Source organism: Equus quagga, chromosome 10, assembly GCF_021613505.1.
Source record: "Equus quagga isolate Etosha38 chromosome 10, UCLA_HA_Equagga_1.0, whole genome shotgun sequence".
NCBI classification, from domain to species: Eukaryota; Metazoa; Chordata; class Mammalia; order Perissodactyla; family Equidae; genus Equus; species Equus quagga.
This window is the reverse complement of record NC_060276.1, coordinates 4,368,170-4,384,851: the sequence shown is the minus strand read 5'-3', so window position 1 is coordinate 4,384,851 and position 16,682 is coordinate 4,368,170. Positions and strand designations below refer to the sequence as shown.

The following is a 16,682-nucleotide window of genomic DNA, read 5'->3' as shown; positions in this document are numbered from 1 at the left end:
GCTCCTAGGAGGCAGGTGGCTGTGTAGACTTGGAGCTCTGGCCTGGGAGAGGTTTATTTGCTAGGCCTGAATGTGATCATTGGCATTTTCATAGATGTGGCCACAATTGCCGGGAGAGAGAATTACAATGAGAAGAGGGGCAGCAGGTGAACTCTGAGAAATGTCAGCCTTCAATGCTTGTGATTGTGGACAAGTAGTAAAGAATGTGCTTTTTCCAAATGGTTCCAAATGACATTTCAAATGTACTTTTGTGGTCCTTTCCTGAATAAATGAATATGTACATTTATATGTGAAGGTAACGCGACCCGGGAATATTAAGCCAATTTCCCCGGTAGAAATAGGACTAGGAGAATTATTTACACAAACGAAAGTATAAATGGTAATTGATGTGCTAGCTGCTTTTGATTTATGCGACTTTTGTCAGATTTTTGGATTAGATTTCTTTTCGTGCAGTTATATGAATTAACTTACCATGTCAAGTCGTGTGAAATAGGCTGAAATCACTATCGAGCATGAAGATGTTACTTATAAACTTTGCCAAGTTTCAGTACCTCCTACGGTTCTTCCTTAAAATTTTAGGCTTTTTCCCCAAACTTTAATGGAAGCATTTTTTTTTTCTTTTACGAAGGGGTCTTGTTTCTTAAGTGTAATCTAAAAGATGAAAATGAGGCAGTTTTACATTGCTGCACCCTTAAATGGTAGATGGAAGCTTTTAAAAAGACAAATGTCTTCGATTTCAGAAATCAACTTAGAAAAAAACGCTCACTTAAATTTCTGTTCAAACATTGTAAAGTTGTCTCGGGAAAGAAGTAGTTAATGAGCAGTCCCCGGAATTTTTAAGGCTCAGTATTCAGAGTTGTAGTTTGTTTGCTTCATAAACAAGATCTGCTCTTCCTGAAAATCGTGTCCATTGATGACCGTGCCATTGCAGGGTGGTAGCATCGTTTGAAAGCACTGTTAAACCGACATAGCTTGTCAGTTTATTCCCCTGAATACTGTGAAAATTGTTTTCTTTTGTAACCGTCTCCCTTTTGAGTGATATTTAACTTTTATGCAGCTGACTCTCAAACATCCAGTTCAGAGACACGACAAGTCTTTGGGGGAAGAGGCAGTCCGTGATGGGCTTCATGAGATCTTGGAGTCCTAATTCGGTGACAGACAGCTCTCCCTCCTCAGAGAAGGAAATTTGTGAATCTCTCAGCATTTATAGATTCTACTAAATAAAAATAACCCCAATCTAAATGTTTTCAGCAAGTCAGTGCATCTTTATAAAGATGCCATTTAAAAATAATGGCTAATTAAGTGAAAGCTAAAATCTGTTGTCATTTCAGATTTTTCCCCCACAGGACACAACAGTGATAAATGTAGCTAAATTAGAATGACAAGTTACATTCTCTTTGTCAGAGCTGTTTTTATCCTCAGTGTGAAATCGGAGATTTTCATCTCAACTTTGTCCTTTAACATTTTTCAAATGTTACATTGTACTATTTTTAATCCTGGAAAAAATGCACATGATTGCTTTTTTTTTTTTTTAAGTCTCCGTGCATGGTATCTCTTGACTAGTAGGAATCTGAATTGGTGAAATGCCCAAATACTAAAATAGAGCCAAATAAAGGAAGAGCCACTTGCTTGAAGCCAGGGGTGAGTGCTTGGGAGTATATGTTTTCTGATGTCGGTTTCCTGGTTTGGGTATTGTACTCTAGTCATGCATGGTGTTCACACTGGGGGATGCTGAGTGAAGGATGCATGGGATTTCCCTGTACATTTCTTTGCAACTTCTTGTAAATCTATAATTATTTCAAAATAACTTTTAAAAAACAAGTGAAGCAGCCCCCCAAAGAGCTGGACCGCACAGAACCCTCAGGCTAGATTCCTAAGTGTTCTGGAGTTTTCCCCATGGCCCTTCAGGATCAGGGTGATGGCCCCTAGAGATTCTGGTTCACTGGGGGTGGGGTGGGCACAGTTGAGCGGCACCCTGGGAAAGCACCCCCAGCCCCAATCCTGAGGCGGAGCTGGGGTGTGGGCCCAGGCCGCAGAAGGAAGCCAGGAAGGGCTCCCTGAAGCACCGACTGCAATCTCGCCCCCTGCAGAACACTGCTCTGCTCTGAGGCTGCGCCGAGCCGGTACTGACTCGTTCTTGACTTTTCCGTAGGCTGTGAAATGAAGTGGGGGCTGGGATGGGTTCATGAAGTTGACTTTGTTTTTGCCCATTTCTCAAACCTCACTCCCTGCTTGATCCTCAGAAAGGAAAGTTCTCTAGAACCAGTTCTCTCTGTGGGACTTCGATTTCCCAAAGAGAGGGTCCAAATTGACCCACGGTTATAGTCAGGAATACCTGTGGGAAAGGTCACCTCACTAAGAAAGCACTAAAGACACAAAGCCTTAACAAATGTGTCGTCTGTAAGAGATAATAAATGACAACTGAGGCCTCCAGACGTGTAACCTGTGTAGGTTTGAACAGTCTTCAGACAGGAGCTTTAATTAGGCTTGTAAACGGGTTGCCACTTGGTGCTTGTTAACAGTGAGGTACAGACGATTGGGCTTGTTAGCCTTGCTTTAATACTTAGTAGTTTTCTTTTTTGTTTTTTTAAATAATCTACTTTTATGTTACTCTATTGAGAACTTGAGTTTCAAAATTCTTGCTTTGTTCTCTTACTGAATCTTTAAGGAAAAAGTAAAAATTAAAATCTTGCAAGTCCGTCCTGGAATAGTCAACTCTAGAAAATGTCAGCATTGGTTCTCTTAGCATGTTTGCTTCCTTAGAGCCAAGTAGTTTATGGACAGCTTAGTGTTTAAAGAAAAACACAGTGTGAACACTAACAAGTAATGCTTTTCTACAAATCTGTGTTCTTGTAATTGGAAGCTAATTTATTTGGATGGTTAAAATGCTAGTTTAAGCACCTGGTCCTTACCACCTTAAGCTCCAGTTCAGTATTAGATGTGTTGCTGTGTATTTCATGACAAGAAATATCTGGCTGCTATGTGATTCATAAATTTTCCTGAAATATTTGAAGTCCAGGTCTGGCTCTTACCATCAAGAGTAAACTGGCAGCCGTTTCTGTCATAGAGTTCTCAGAGGCAGGTTTCAGGGGTGAAGGGGGCCACCTCATCAACTCATCCTGTATTATCTGAATGTCGCTTGAAATACGAAGTGTCATTCCAGAATGATTTCATGAGAAAGGCCACCTGATATGTTGCTACCATGAGGACATTGCATCATTGTCGTATTAATGAGGCAAATTTTTATGTTACTTGTACTCAGAGTTCTCTAAATCAAACATATTAAAGGGATTATGGAGGTAATTTTTGCTTGGGCTGTATACTCTTACCTTCTGATGATAACAATTTTATAAACTTGTCAGTAATTTTAATATAAAATACAACAGAATATTTGGAGCAAAAGAAGAGTTGCTTTATTGTTAATGATTGAGAAATAGTAAGTTATGTTGAAAATGCTGCTGGCAAGTCAAAGGACACTGATAGCATTAATGCACATGATGATTTTACTGGAGAGAAAGCCTTATCTGGCCTTTGAGTTAGCAATTGTATTCTTTGTTTTTAAAAGGCTGCCATATTTGCCTGAGCTTCATGGGGAAGATGCAAATAACTAAAAACAAAAAATGAATAAAAACCATGTTGCGATCATGAACTTATTTCAAGAAAGTAGATTCTAGGTTTTCTTCTAAAGTGAGTGACAGTACAGCCTCATGTCTCAAACCATCTGCCATCTACAAGGGTGTCAACAGCCCGGCGCTCAGCAGTATTATTTACCTGTGCCAGGTATAGTCTCTGGTGCTCAGATGTCACTGAAAGAATGCTTAGATGTGTTCTCTAGATTCTGTTTCCGGATAAATATTGTAGCATACATCTTAGTGCTGTTTTTACCGAAAGTCCCTCTGTCTTTGAGTTAAACTTCAGTTAACAGAAAGCATTTGTTCTTTGCAGTGGTATTGAATAATTTAGTACTGCTGTGGATTCACTGTCAACGTAAAGCCTCAACGAAATGCATAGCTAGATCAGCGTCATTACTAACTTGTGGTCGGTGTGCTATCCATCACAGAATACACGGCACTTGAGCCTAGCACTGCCAGAGTTTAAACCTACTGAGGGTGCCACGTGCTTTGGAAAGTTCCAGAAGACAGTCCAGAGAGCATATTCTTTATCAGTTTTTACCTTAAACCTCTTGCCACTTAAATACAGAAAACTCTTGCTGCTAAGTGATGCTTTTCCAGAAATTCTCTGTAATGTAGGGGAGGGAATGCTAACATTCAGAGTTGTGGGCTGATAACAGAGGAAAATGGGCACAAAGGAAGATAGTGGAAAAGTGCCCAGATATGGCACCTCCAGAGAAAGCAGATGTGCAGGGGCTGTATAAGGCTGCACATTTTCATTCAGTCAACAAATACGTATTCTGCCTACTAAGGGCCAGACACTGTTCTGGTTACTGGGGATACAGGATGTAAACAAAGCAAGTGTCTACCTACATGGAGCCCGTGTTCTAGGGGAGATGTCAGTGAGGGTCCAAGAGTAAACAAACAAGTAAATATGTAATATGTCAAATGTTTGTAAGTGATGGGGGAAATGAAACAGGAAGGAGAATAGGGGCTGCTGTTGTTGAGGTAGCATGTTGTTTTTCTATGGGGCATCAGAGAAAGTCTCATTGATTAGGGTTACATTTGAGCAGAGATGTGAAAGAAGTGGGGGGAAGCCATGAGGCAAAAGGATTACAGACAGCTGGAAACAGCAGGTGCAAAGGCCCTGAGGTTGATGTGTGCTTTGTGATTTTGGGGAGCAGCACTGGAGGCCAGTGTGGTTGGAGTGGAGTGAGCAAGGGAGAGAGCAGAGATGTGATAGGGGATGTGGCCAGATGGTAGACAGCTGCTTTTGGAAGGACTTCCATTTTTTTACTCCAAGTGTGATGGAAAGCCACAGAAGGATTTGGGGCAGGGGAATGACTTGACCTGACTTAGGTTATGACTTTTAGAGGTAACTAAACTTTAGAGATAACTTTAACTTTAGAGATAAAGATGAAAGCAGGGGACCAGTTAGGAGGTTATTAGTATAATCCGAGTGGGAGATGGTGGATGCTTAGACCAGGGTGGTAGAAATGAGGTGATGAGGTTAACACCAAGGTTTTTGACTTAATCAACTAGAAGGATGGGGCTGTCATTTACTGAAATGAGGAGGTTGTGGGAGGAGCTAGATTGGGTAGGAGGAGTCAAGCATTTAGCTTTGGATGTCTTAACTTCAAAGTCTTCCAGATGCCTCTTAGGCACTTGGTGGTTGTGGAGTGGATGCTTGGATGATCAAGTCTGGAGATCAGAGTAGGGGCTGGAAAGCCATCGATATTTAGGAGCCACTAGGGTACGGATGGTATTTGAAGCCGTATTTGAAGCCGAATTTGAATTGGGTGGTATTTGAATTCATCAGTATCACCTTGAGAGAGCATAGATAGAGAAGAAAAGAGGTCCAAATCCTGTCATTTCACAGACATCAGGGCTTTGATTCAGAATTCACAGGGAACAGTTAATTAAGCATTTTCCTAACATGTTGTTTCTTTTTTAATAGATAAACGTGTCGTTGTTCCCTTTTGAAACACTTGCACTCTTGAATAATCATTCCTGAATCTTTTTCTTTTTTTTTTTAGTGGCTGTTACCTGATCAATTGCTAATACTGTTTAAAATTGATAGGCATTTTTTGGTCTGGAAATCTGATTTTTGTGGAACGTAATTTAAAACAAAATTAAAAGATATTTGGCGCTATAGAAAATTGAGGTCTCTAAAGTAGTTATTGCTCAAGATAGAAGGTAGTGTAAGTCTAGTCTTAATTTTCCACTGTTATTTCTTTGTTTAAAATCTCAGTTTGTGTTGTGATTTCATGGTAGGCAAATCTGGTGAAAAATCAAAGGATGTAGTCTTGATAGACTATTAGTTTCTTCACGCTGAACTTTAAATCCTTTTTTCCCCCTTTTCTAGCCAATATTTGCATTTTTAAACGAAGAAAAGTTTAATGTGGATGGATGGATGGTTTATAATCCAGTTGAAGAATACAGAAGGCAGGTAAGTCAACAGGTACTGTGACGTGTGGTGAATCTCAAATACGCATGGTGATAATGCATCATCAGTCATGCCCTTTGAGAATCAATAACATCTTTGCTAAATATATATTAATGGCAGTGGTATAATATACCTTCCTCTATCTATTACTATGTAATTTATGACCTCATTTCATAGCCATATTCAAGCTGCATTGAAGGCCGGTTGGCTAAGGTCTATTTCTTTCCCCTACATGAAGAGCCTGAGTTCTATGTTGTTCATGAAACGGATGAAATACTTGGAGTCTGGAAAAGTCAAATTCTATACCCTACTATTTGGGAGTTGATGTTACTGTATATATATATATATTTGGGAGCTTAACTATTACTGGCAGTTGGATTTCAATTATATTTATTCCACTTTGCAGATTCAAATGAGTTAGAACTGTTTTCCTGTAATGATGACTTTTTCAAGAAAGCTTTGATGGCTGTATTAGAGTTGCCTTAGTAAACTTTACCTACATGCATATTTATTTGGTGTAAGAGGCATGGTATAATGTTGCTGTTTAGGGACAAAGGGCTCTTGTGGCCTTTTTTGTGAAGAAGATCCTGTGCACGTTATGTAACAAGTATAACCAAGTCTATAGGACACCCAGGAGTTTTGTGATAGAATTTTTTATAGTTGTCATTCTACAAAGCTCTTAAAATAATTGGGAAATTTTGTTGAACGAGCTTTGAGAATCAAATCAAGCCCAGTGTCTTTATATGAAAGGGCAGGGAAAGTAGAAGTAAAGTAAAATTGCAGACCCCTGGACTTTAAGAAGAACCTTCTAGCCACCACCTCCACTAATAAGCACCTGGGTTGATTTCCTTTTTTAGTCTTGATCAGTGGTTTGTGTATTCATAAACAGATTCGATGCTCAGGGATGTGAGTCTGGAAAGTTTATCTCTAGAGCATGTGTATGAGGTAGTATGTCCTATTGCTTCTAGAAATCAGCTTTAGACTATTGAGTTTTCAAAGGCTGTGTATACCTCATGTTAATGACCTCTATTCTGGGTCAGTTATTGAGGCAGAAGAAGGATCATTGAAACATTTTGCATGCTTTGGAGACCTCTGTAGCATTATGTATTAAAACATTTGTACCTTATTTTTGGCGTGTTATTGACAATATTAAGACTTACTTTCTAGGTCAAAGCTTCTAGCTTGAAACAAAACAGTTCTTGTTTTTAAGTTTGCATGCATATCTGAACTGTTGAAAGTATTTTGTTCTAGACTGCCATTATATTCCATCTTTTTTTCTTATAACTTTCTGATGGGACTTATAACTCTAATTGGACTCAGCATCAGACTCATCCGTTTGGTCGGTGGTCTATAGGACCAGACCTAAAGAAAAGGTACAATGTCTTTCCCCAAAGCAAGCATCCACATAGCTGACTTTCGTGTGTCTATTTGTGTATTTGTGAGTATGGGGAGAGAATATTCCACCACCTCTGGATCTTGTCCATACTAGATACAATTTTGCGGGTAGATGGTAGTATGGGAGGTGTCTTCCATGTCTCCTTGTCACATTTTCAGTCTGCTTAGCATGCAAATGACTGTATTTCTCACACAACCTATAGGGAGATCACCCATCCCAAGCAACTTGGTTGAAAAAACTCCTAGGAGGTGGCGAAATGAGCCTCCCCAGAGGGGTTTCCTTTATTTCCCCTCTGTGGCTTTCTTCATAAACTTAGCCTCTTTCTACTTTGGAGCAGACTGAAGCATTCACTCTGTTTTGAGTAGGGAGAGGAAGTTCCCTGATCTCGTTTCTACCCTCAATTAGACACGGTTACACCATGTACTTGTCTGTGGGGTGGGGGGATCGCAGGTCGGGGTGAACTTGGGTTTATCTTTATTGCGGGAGTAGTGACGAATAGCTTGACATGAAGTAAAGGAAGATCTCAAATTCAAGAGATTCTGTATTTACCAATGATAGTTTAGAATTATGGAAACCACCAGTGTTTTGTCTTGTGTTCTCATGTTGTCTGGGTTATTGATTTGGCCCCTTATTATAAATCAGTAGGCTGTCACTCCCCTGTAGTCAAAGAGGCATGTGCAGATTCTGCTAGAAAGGAGGCCCAAGGCCGAATCCAGGGGTGAAGTCACACAGCACTGACTTGGACTTCCTTTTTTCCTGCAGGGCTTACCCAATCATCATTGGAGAATAACTTTTATTAATAAGTGCTATGAACTCTGTGACACTTACCCTTCTCTCTTGGTGGTTCCATATCGTGCCTCAGATGAGGATCTCAGGAGAGTTGCAACGTTTAGATCCCGAAATCGAATTCCAGTGAGTACTGCAATTGTTTTTTTCAGAGTGCCTTTTTTCCGTAAAAACGGTAGTCCGGTAATTCAGAGAAACACTCTTTTGGAATTTCAATCCAACAAATGATTATCAAGTGCCTCTGAGTGCAAAGCTCCATGCCAAATGGGAAAAGAAGGACAACAGCACCTGCCTTCCAGGAACTCACGCTCAGGGATGGAGGAGAAATGCAAGTAGTTCGTATATGAGAGAGGGTACAAGTAATGCTGTCATACGTAAACCAAGTGCTACGTGGAAGGACAGAGGAAAGGACAGTGTCTTTGTGGTTTCGTCTTTGTAGCACAATACCTGACATATGATAGGCTCTTGATAAATGTCGGCCGAGTCATGCTGGAAACCATGCACTTTCTTACGTTATAGAGCTATTAATACAGGCTTTTCCATAGGATTAGCTTATCCTCGTCACGTTTGCAAGCTGTGCTAATACATCAGCAAACTGTAGTCAAGTGCAGGTTATTTCAGACAGTATACTCACGGTATCGTTGGACCTAGTGCACAAAGTTCTCTTTGACTCTTAAATATTTATGTATGAGTCATACTGTCTACTCTGTATACATAAATTTTATTGACTAAAAATTTAGAGAATTTCTTCCCCTCTGTTAATTTTCAGGGCATGTCATAATAAGTACATTGTTTTATTTTGGATTTTCAACAAAGGTTGAAGAAACTAAGATTTAATGTCACTTTGCCTTTAACTTCCAAGTCTAAACATTTTTGTCCTTAAAAGGATATTTGTGTAAAACTTTTGTATACTGTCAACATAATATGAATTGTAACTTTTAAAATTTACTTGCTTCTCTAATTATGAGTGCCCGTTCATGTCTTCATGACATATTGTGCTTGAAAGTATGTTCTTTAGCTCATTCTGCTGGAACACAGTGCTAGTGAAGCTGGAGTTACGAGTTCGCCCCTCTTGTGCTCTGTCTGGACAGACTTTTCTGTGTCAGCCGCAGACTCCTGCCCTGCCCTGGCCAGCTGTCTTGATAATACATGCCTTGCTCACTAGAGAACTTGGCTGGGGCAGTGTGGATCGATTTTGTTCACTCCTTCATTCAATTCCTATTTATTGAACATCTACTGTGCCAAAGATGTGTGTGTGTGTGTGTGTGTGTGTGAATTTTGTGGGACTGGGGTCGGGAGAGGAAAGGAAACAACTGCGCCGGGTGCCCTGTGCTCAGGCTGCCGTCTTGATCCAGTGGTTCCTCCTATTCTCAGTGAATGAGAGCCCGCTATGGAGCGCATAGAATGCTGAACTTTTTATGTATTTATCCATTTTAGTGATCCTTCTTACTTTGTGATGGCCACCAATTTACATTTATTTTTCCTAACAAAACTAAGGCTCAGCCGTCCATCACCTCTATATCTTTAGTGATTATCATACTTAATAATATCTAATAGTAGATAATGTACTCTTTCCGATATGCCTTCTAACCACCTGACTTTTGACTATAACCCAGAAAACATAGGTGCTTTTAATGCAAAATCATTAATATTTGATATCCAGTTCTTTTTTTTTAAAGCCCATATAAAAATACAGAAAGAATTGATGAGAAAGCAATCTTGTTATTTTGTGCACAAATAAGATACTAACTATTATAAAATATCTATTGACGGCTAAATCTTTGTGTATGTCCTTAATTATTTATGCCTCTAGATATTAACTTTAAGAAGAAGAATCTAATATGGTACCCTATGCTTTAAAAGCATTCACAGTAGTTGATATTGTGAAACTAGCATGATTTGTTCCTGGTCAGCTATGCAGCAAGCATCCTTTTTAAAAGTTAGTTGAGATCCCAAAAGAAAAAGAAAGTAAGAGATGAAATAACTCATAAGAATAGCATTTCCTAACATGGCCTGGTGAGTCCAGTCGCAAGTCTCCAAGCAGAGAGAGGAGGGATGTCCTTTCCTCTGTCCTTCCACGTAGCACTTGGTTTACGTATGACAGCAGGTGGCACAGGACAGTCTCTTGCATGTGACCCAATTTAAATTTAAAACTTGCTGAGGGTCTTTATCAAATGTTAAGCCTCTTGTATGTGTAGCAGCTTGCTCTTTTGAAAGTGATCTATCAAATCATCACATTGTGCACCTTAAACTTACAGTGTTATATGTCGATTATATTTCAATAAAGCTGGAAAAATTAAATTACAAATAAATAAATACATAAAATTGATCTCATGTCTTTTATCTCTCTTGAAGCAAAGGCCGTAGGAGGTAGGCGGGGCAGATGTCATCTCCACATTGTAGCTAGACCATGGAGCTGGAGGAAGGCCAGTGTTTTTCCCAAGGCTTCCCAGTTCTGAGCCTTTGGACCCTTAGTCAGGGGCCACAATGGTGGGGTTTTGGGGTTTTTTTTTGTTTTTTGTTCTGTGAGGAAGATTGGCCCTGAGCTAACATCTGCACCAGTCTTCCTCTATTTTGTATGTGAGACGCTACCAGAGCATGGCTTGATGATCAGTGTGTAGGTCCACACCTGGGATCCGAACCAGTGAACCCTGGGCTGCCAAAGCAGAGGGTGCAAACTTAACCAGTGCACCACAGGCCAGCCCTTCACAATGGTGTTTTTAACTGGTCTCTGGCATGGTGCAAAGACTCAATGGATGAGTGCTCGTTCATATTATCATATAATCTTTTCTCACTATCCCACTGTCATTATTATGCACATCAAGTTTTTATGAACATAAATGCTTGTCATTTGCCATCGTGGAGGGGGTGACTTCAAAGACAACAGCGTATCTGACCTGATTTTAAGTGAGCTCAAACACTTCTGCTTGTTTTAGTTCTTAGGTCTGCTTTTCATGGTTTTTCATATCTGATATCACTGGCCACCCAGCCTGCCTCTAGATGCTAACTTGAGCCAGCATGCCTGCGCTGCACTAGATGCTTGATGGGCATTCTTCATTCGGTCTTCCCAGCAGCCCCAGGAGATAACGTCCTCCCCATGTGAAGAAAGAGGAAAGGGAAGGGACTGGCTGTGAGCCCAGTGCCCAGGTTAGAGCCTGGGGCAGACATGGACCCGCCCCCAGAGCCCCGTGCTGTTGCCTGCCACACTCACCTCCCGGCTCCTCCTTTTTTCTTTTTTAACAGCTTTATTGAGATATAATTCACCTACCAAACAACTCACCCATTTAAAATGGACAATTCTATAGTTTTCAGTGTATTGCATTATTAGCCACCTTTTACAGATATTGTTTCTCATGTGCTATGAGCTGAGAAACTAGATATCAAATATGCTAGGCTGGTGTGCAAAATGAGAGAAGATTGATTCTGAATAAAGGCTCAAAGGGGGCCTTGGGTTTGCAGTTTCGGATCCTGGATGCAGACCTACTTGGCTCGTCAGCCATGCTGTGGAGACATCCCACCTACAAAGTAGAGGAAGATTGGCACAGATCTTAGCTCTGGGAGAACCTTCCTCAAGCAAAAAAAAAAGAGGATTGGCAACAGATGTTAGATCAGGGCCAATCTTCCTCACAAAAAAGTTAAAAATAAAAAAAGACTCGAAGAGCTCTGCTAGGTGTGAGGTATCCAAGCTTTGTTGTGGAGACTCTGGCAGCTTTCTTGGCTGTCCTGAGATCTTTTTTAGTTCCTTTGAGTTCCCCCCTGCCCCCCATCGTGTGAGATTCTAGAATTGAGACTGCTGGGAAAATGACCTGTAGACAGGAGTTGGTATCATGAGAAGTATACAGTACCAGAGATGATTTTCTGTACCTCTCACTTTTTGCTAAAGCTGTTTCTGTGTGATAACAAACCCAGTGGAAGCTACAGAATTGAAATCATATCAGAAGCTTTCTGTTTCCTTTAAGTGATAGAATTTTTTAGGTAAGCATTGTACTTCTCTTAGATGTGGCGCTAATTAAGAAAAGACTAGTAAAGGGGTTGTTGTTCTCATTGTCTCGGAGTAGTCACCATTGTTAAATGTGTGTTTCTGGGCACTCACAGTGAAATCGCAGGTGAACAATTTTTCCATTTCAGCAAAATCAGGTTCACTTCATCATGATTGTTAGTGCTTTATTTTTTATAGTTTTAATTGTTTTCTTGAGATTTGTTTTTTTTCTTGATAGCTTAAAATTTCTGAACTAACCATAGGTGCTGTCGTGGATTCATCCAGAAAACAAGACTGTCATTGTACGTTGCAGTCAGCCTCTTGTCGGTATGAGTGGTAAACGAAATAAAGATGATGAGAAATACCTTGACGTTATCAGGGAGACTAACAGACAAATTTCTAAACTCACAATTTATGATGCAAGACCCAATGTAAATGCAGTGGCCAACAAGGTGAGTATATTTAATGATGTAATAGAAACTTATCTTACATACAGCATGCGGTGTGTGCATGAATGTTTTTGCCATAGTATGTCAACATATGGGTTAGAATTAGTAGTTAAACTTAGTTTAAATGAGAAAACTAGGGTGCCGGCCCCGTGGCCGAGTGGTTAGGCTTGCGCACTCCACTTCGGCAGCCCAGAGTTTCGCCAGTTCGGATCCTGGGTGTGGACATGGCACCGCTCATCAGGCAAGGCTGGGGCAGTGTCCCACATGCCACAACTAGAAGGACCCACAGCTAAAAATACACAACTATGTACCGGGGGGATTTAGGGAGAAAAAGGAAAAATAAAGTCTTTAAAAAAAGAAAACTAGTTTACTTAGGTAGAAAGTAGTTTTAGTCTCAGAACATATCTTAAACAAAAGTTGAATACGTTAAAATCAAATGAAAATAATTTTCTGGTAAATTAGGCAAATCTACAACTGTAAGGAACTTGAATTTTGGCCATAATCTGAGGCGAAAGTTAGAATCTCTTTGGAGCTCTTTCGGCTGTTGACGTTCGCTCTCAATGTGTGCACTCTTAAAGCATCTGTGAGGAGTTGTGGGAAGCTGAGATTGTTAAAATCTTAAATCTGTGGCTTTATCAAAACAGTCTCTTCACTATACTCATAAATGTGTATTCTCATTTATATAAGATAATTCAAAAATGAGTAGATCTATGTATGTGAATTTTACAATCACACACACACTGTTGTTATTTTCAAAGAAATCTGTCTCAGTTGTCTTCTTGGCCTTCTTAAGTAGAATATGGAAGTGCCCCTAAGGTTGGTTGGGGTCATCATTGTGAACATGAGTGGCTACATTGTGTCACCTTCGGGAGCTCCTCTGAAGCTGCTGTGAGGTGTAAGGCTGTTTGCCCCTACACTAGATGGCCCCAGATTGATATGCTTTTTACGTTCGATTTCTCCTTTTTCTTTTCTCTTTTCCTTCTCTCGTTATTGCCAGCTGCCGCTTCCGAGTGCTCACATTGGGCCTGCCCCTGGTTGTTCACCCTCATCCCGCCTTTCAGATTCGTTGTTTCTCCTTAGCTGTAGGCTTAAATGTCATCATCTTGAATTACTTGCCTCTCCCGAGGTCATTTCTCGGGTGTCTTCAGTTATTCAGAGCACAAGACAAGCACCTGAAAGCACAAGTCCTCGAGCAGCCTGGACGGACGCAGCAGCTTCCTAACTGGAACCTGTGACGTCTCTCTACGCGAGGGTGTGGAGGACGGCATGCCGGAGGGGGGGCTCCACTTGTCATTATTTGCACACGGGTCATCATCTTACACATTTACCCCTGGGGAGCCCCTCGCCCCTTGCGTGCTCTTGGACCAGCTCTTACTACAGTTGGGTTTTGTTTAGGTAATGAAAATGATTTTGAAATTATATGTAAAGCAATCAGGAAGTGAAATCGATAAGTAAATTAGGAATTATAAATAAAACATTTAGGAAATTGTCTAAATATGAGTATCTTTTAGGATTATTCTTAACGTTATTTCTGTTCTGCTGTTGTTCATATATAACTCAGAGTTGAATACATGTGTAAAACACACTATTTCCATGTATACATTTAGCCTGAAATAGATATAACATTAAAATGAGGTATTTAGAAAGAATATTTTAAAATATTAAAATGTATAAAATGAACATCTCATATTAACTCTAAATTTTGTTGTTATAGCAGTAGAATTCTTGAATGCCTTTTTAGCACTCAGGAAATATGCCTGTGTTTCTGGTCCCCTTTGGAATAAAGGGAAGGAAAAAATTAAGGAAAAAGCCTAGGCTTTGAAGATGTCTGCATCATTCTTGAAAAACCACACACAGGTTCCCCTCCTCCCTCAACCGTGTCTCTCCTCTAGTCATCTATATCCATAGCAACCGGCCTTTGGACCTTTATGTTGTCGTACTAGGTAATCTGGATTGTTCTTTTTTGTTGAATGGAAAAAAACTGAAAAGAAGACTTCAAAAATAACCAGAGATGGAGAATTTGAACTTTTGGGAACTCAATCTGTGCTTGACTAATTGATTTTTACCCTTCTGACTTCTGTTCTCTTTGGACCTAATTGTTCCTCCCTTGCGGATATTTAGAAATTTACAACCCCGGATGTAACAAGTAACATCACACCATTTTAAATTAAACAAACCAATCCCGGGGCGGCAAGCTGCAGCCCCAAGCTGCTTCAGTCTTGTGGCGGTGCACTGTGATGAATTAAAGCGGAACTGTATTAGTGTCTGTTTTTGCCAGAAACCTTAGCAATGAGTGATGAGGATATTTTCCTTTTAGTTTTTCGCATATCGTCTTCAGTTATTTGTGAAGGAAACTCCAGTGTTGAGAATCTCTTTGAAAATCACCGTAACTGTTTAAAAACCCCATGTGCAGAGAAGTAGGCCGCCTGTCTGTGGGAGGGTGACATATGTCGTTGCATTATAGGCTTGCAGATCTAGCAAAACTTAGACTCGCCCTTTCCTTCCTGCCCTGGGCCTGCAGTTTACAAAAGTGACTGCCAGGTGGAGGAGCACCTCTGCCGGGACCTCCCTGTGGAGCTGCCGGGTATTATTCCCTGAGGCCTGGATGGCCAAGAAGAGGGGAATGTGGCCCATTTGTCTATTTTTTCATTAGCTAATAACTTTTGAAAACAACAAAGTGAAGGTTTATTGTCTACTTACTGCTGACGCTATTTATAGCAAGCTTTAAAAATAAATTTCTGTCTAAATAAAATATATTTTCTCACCTAGAGTCTGGAGACCCAGGCCTCGGGCTCGCACGTAGGTCTCCAGGTTTGGAGTTCCAGGGGGCAGCCTTCCTTCCCCTCAGGAAGCCTTCTCTGAGACTGACTCTGGAAAACCGCATAGGCTGCACGTGGGCCCTTCTGTCCCGAGCTGCCAGTTTATATTCCTTCTTTGTTAGCAGTAGAAAGAAAAGAGGCCTCATGTAGCGAGGGCACGTTTGTCTGGTGCCTTCCCCTTCACTCTTCCGTTCCAGGCGCATCTCCCTGTCCTCTTGTTACAGACGCTCCAGAGGTAGTATAAAGTTGCTCTGACTGTATACCTACCTTTACTGGCGAGTTTACACATTCATATGTTTTCACAGTGTTAATTAGCCTCCTTCATTACAGCTTATAGAACATTGCTTTCTTCAAAAGTCTCTGAATTATTGAACTTTTTCTTAAAGGGCCAGAGGTCGCATGTTCCATGGCATTTAAAAACATTAAGCAGACTGCAGACAGATTCCTAAACAAAAGCATAGCATTTCTTTTTGCCTATGTGGGAAACAGGCGTCTTCACCATGCTGCCAAGGTGGCCCAACGCCAGCCCTGGCAAGTTGGGACTTGGAGGCACTGTGGGAGGCAGCGGCCGTCTCGCCTCCTCTGGGAAGCTGTTGTGTGCGGAGGGCCCGCTGCGCGGAGGGCTCTGTCCTTGGTGTTTGCTTAGCCGGGACACATGGTGTGCTTGGAAAGGGTCAGGCTTTGAAGGCAGACCATTTAAATTCTACTGATCACCCGCGTGACTTTGGGGACAGTTAAATAGCATCTCTTCTCATTTGCAAAATGGGGATAGTCATACCTATCTTGCAGCATTGCTGTAAGAGTTAGATAAAATTATGTAAAGCAAGAATCAGTATCTGGGATGTCATGGGGCTCATTAAATGGTGGCTGGTGTTAGCTGTTGTAGAATACGATTCCTCTTAATCCTGTGAGACCAAGGTAGTATTACCCCTTATTTTATAGGAGAAGACATTGAGGCTCAGAGAGGTTGAGTGCCTTGCCCCAGATCACACAGCAAAGAGGGACTGAAGCTGGGCTGTCAACCTGGGTCTGTCTGACTCTAAAGCCTGTTGTTTTCCTCTAGCCCATCCTGTCCCACGTGAGCGCTGTCACAAAGCCAGTACCTCCACCTGCAGAGTACCGTTACACAACTGATGGAGGACAAGGACGGACCTGCTCTTGCCTTTCCAGACCTGGAAGAAGAGCTAGTAATCATA

At 41.0% G+C, this 16,682-nt stretch overlaps 1 protein-coding gene across 4 annotated transcripts in view; it reads left to right on the top strand.

The window, feature by feature from the left end:
* Window positions 1-16,682, top strand: part of MTM1 (myotubularin 1) — a 97,955-nt gene that overhangs the window by 59,067 nt on the left and 22,206 nt on the right. For all 4 annotated transcript variants that reach the window (XM_046673875.1, XM_046673874.1, XM_046673873.1 and 1 more), the window contains 3 exons: window positions 5,977-6,060; window positions 8,216-8,365; window positions 12,482-12,670. In XM_046673875.1, coding sequence (XP_046529831.1) covers window positions 5,977-6,060; window positions 8,216-8,365; window positions 12,482-12,670 — 423 coding nt within the window. The remainder of the gene's footprint in view (window positions 1-5,976; window positions 6,061-8,215; window positions 8,366-12,481; window positions 12,671-16,682) is intronic.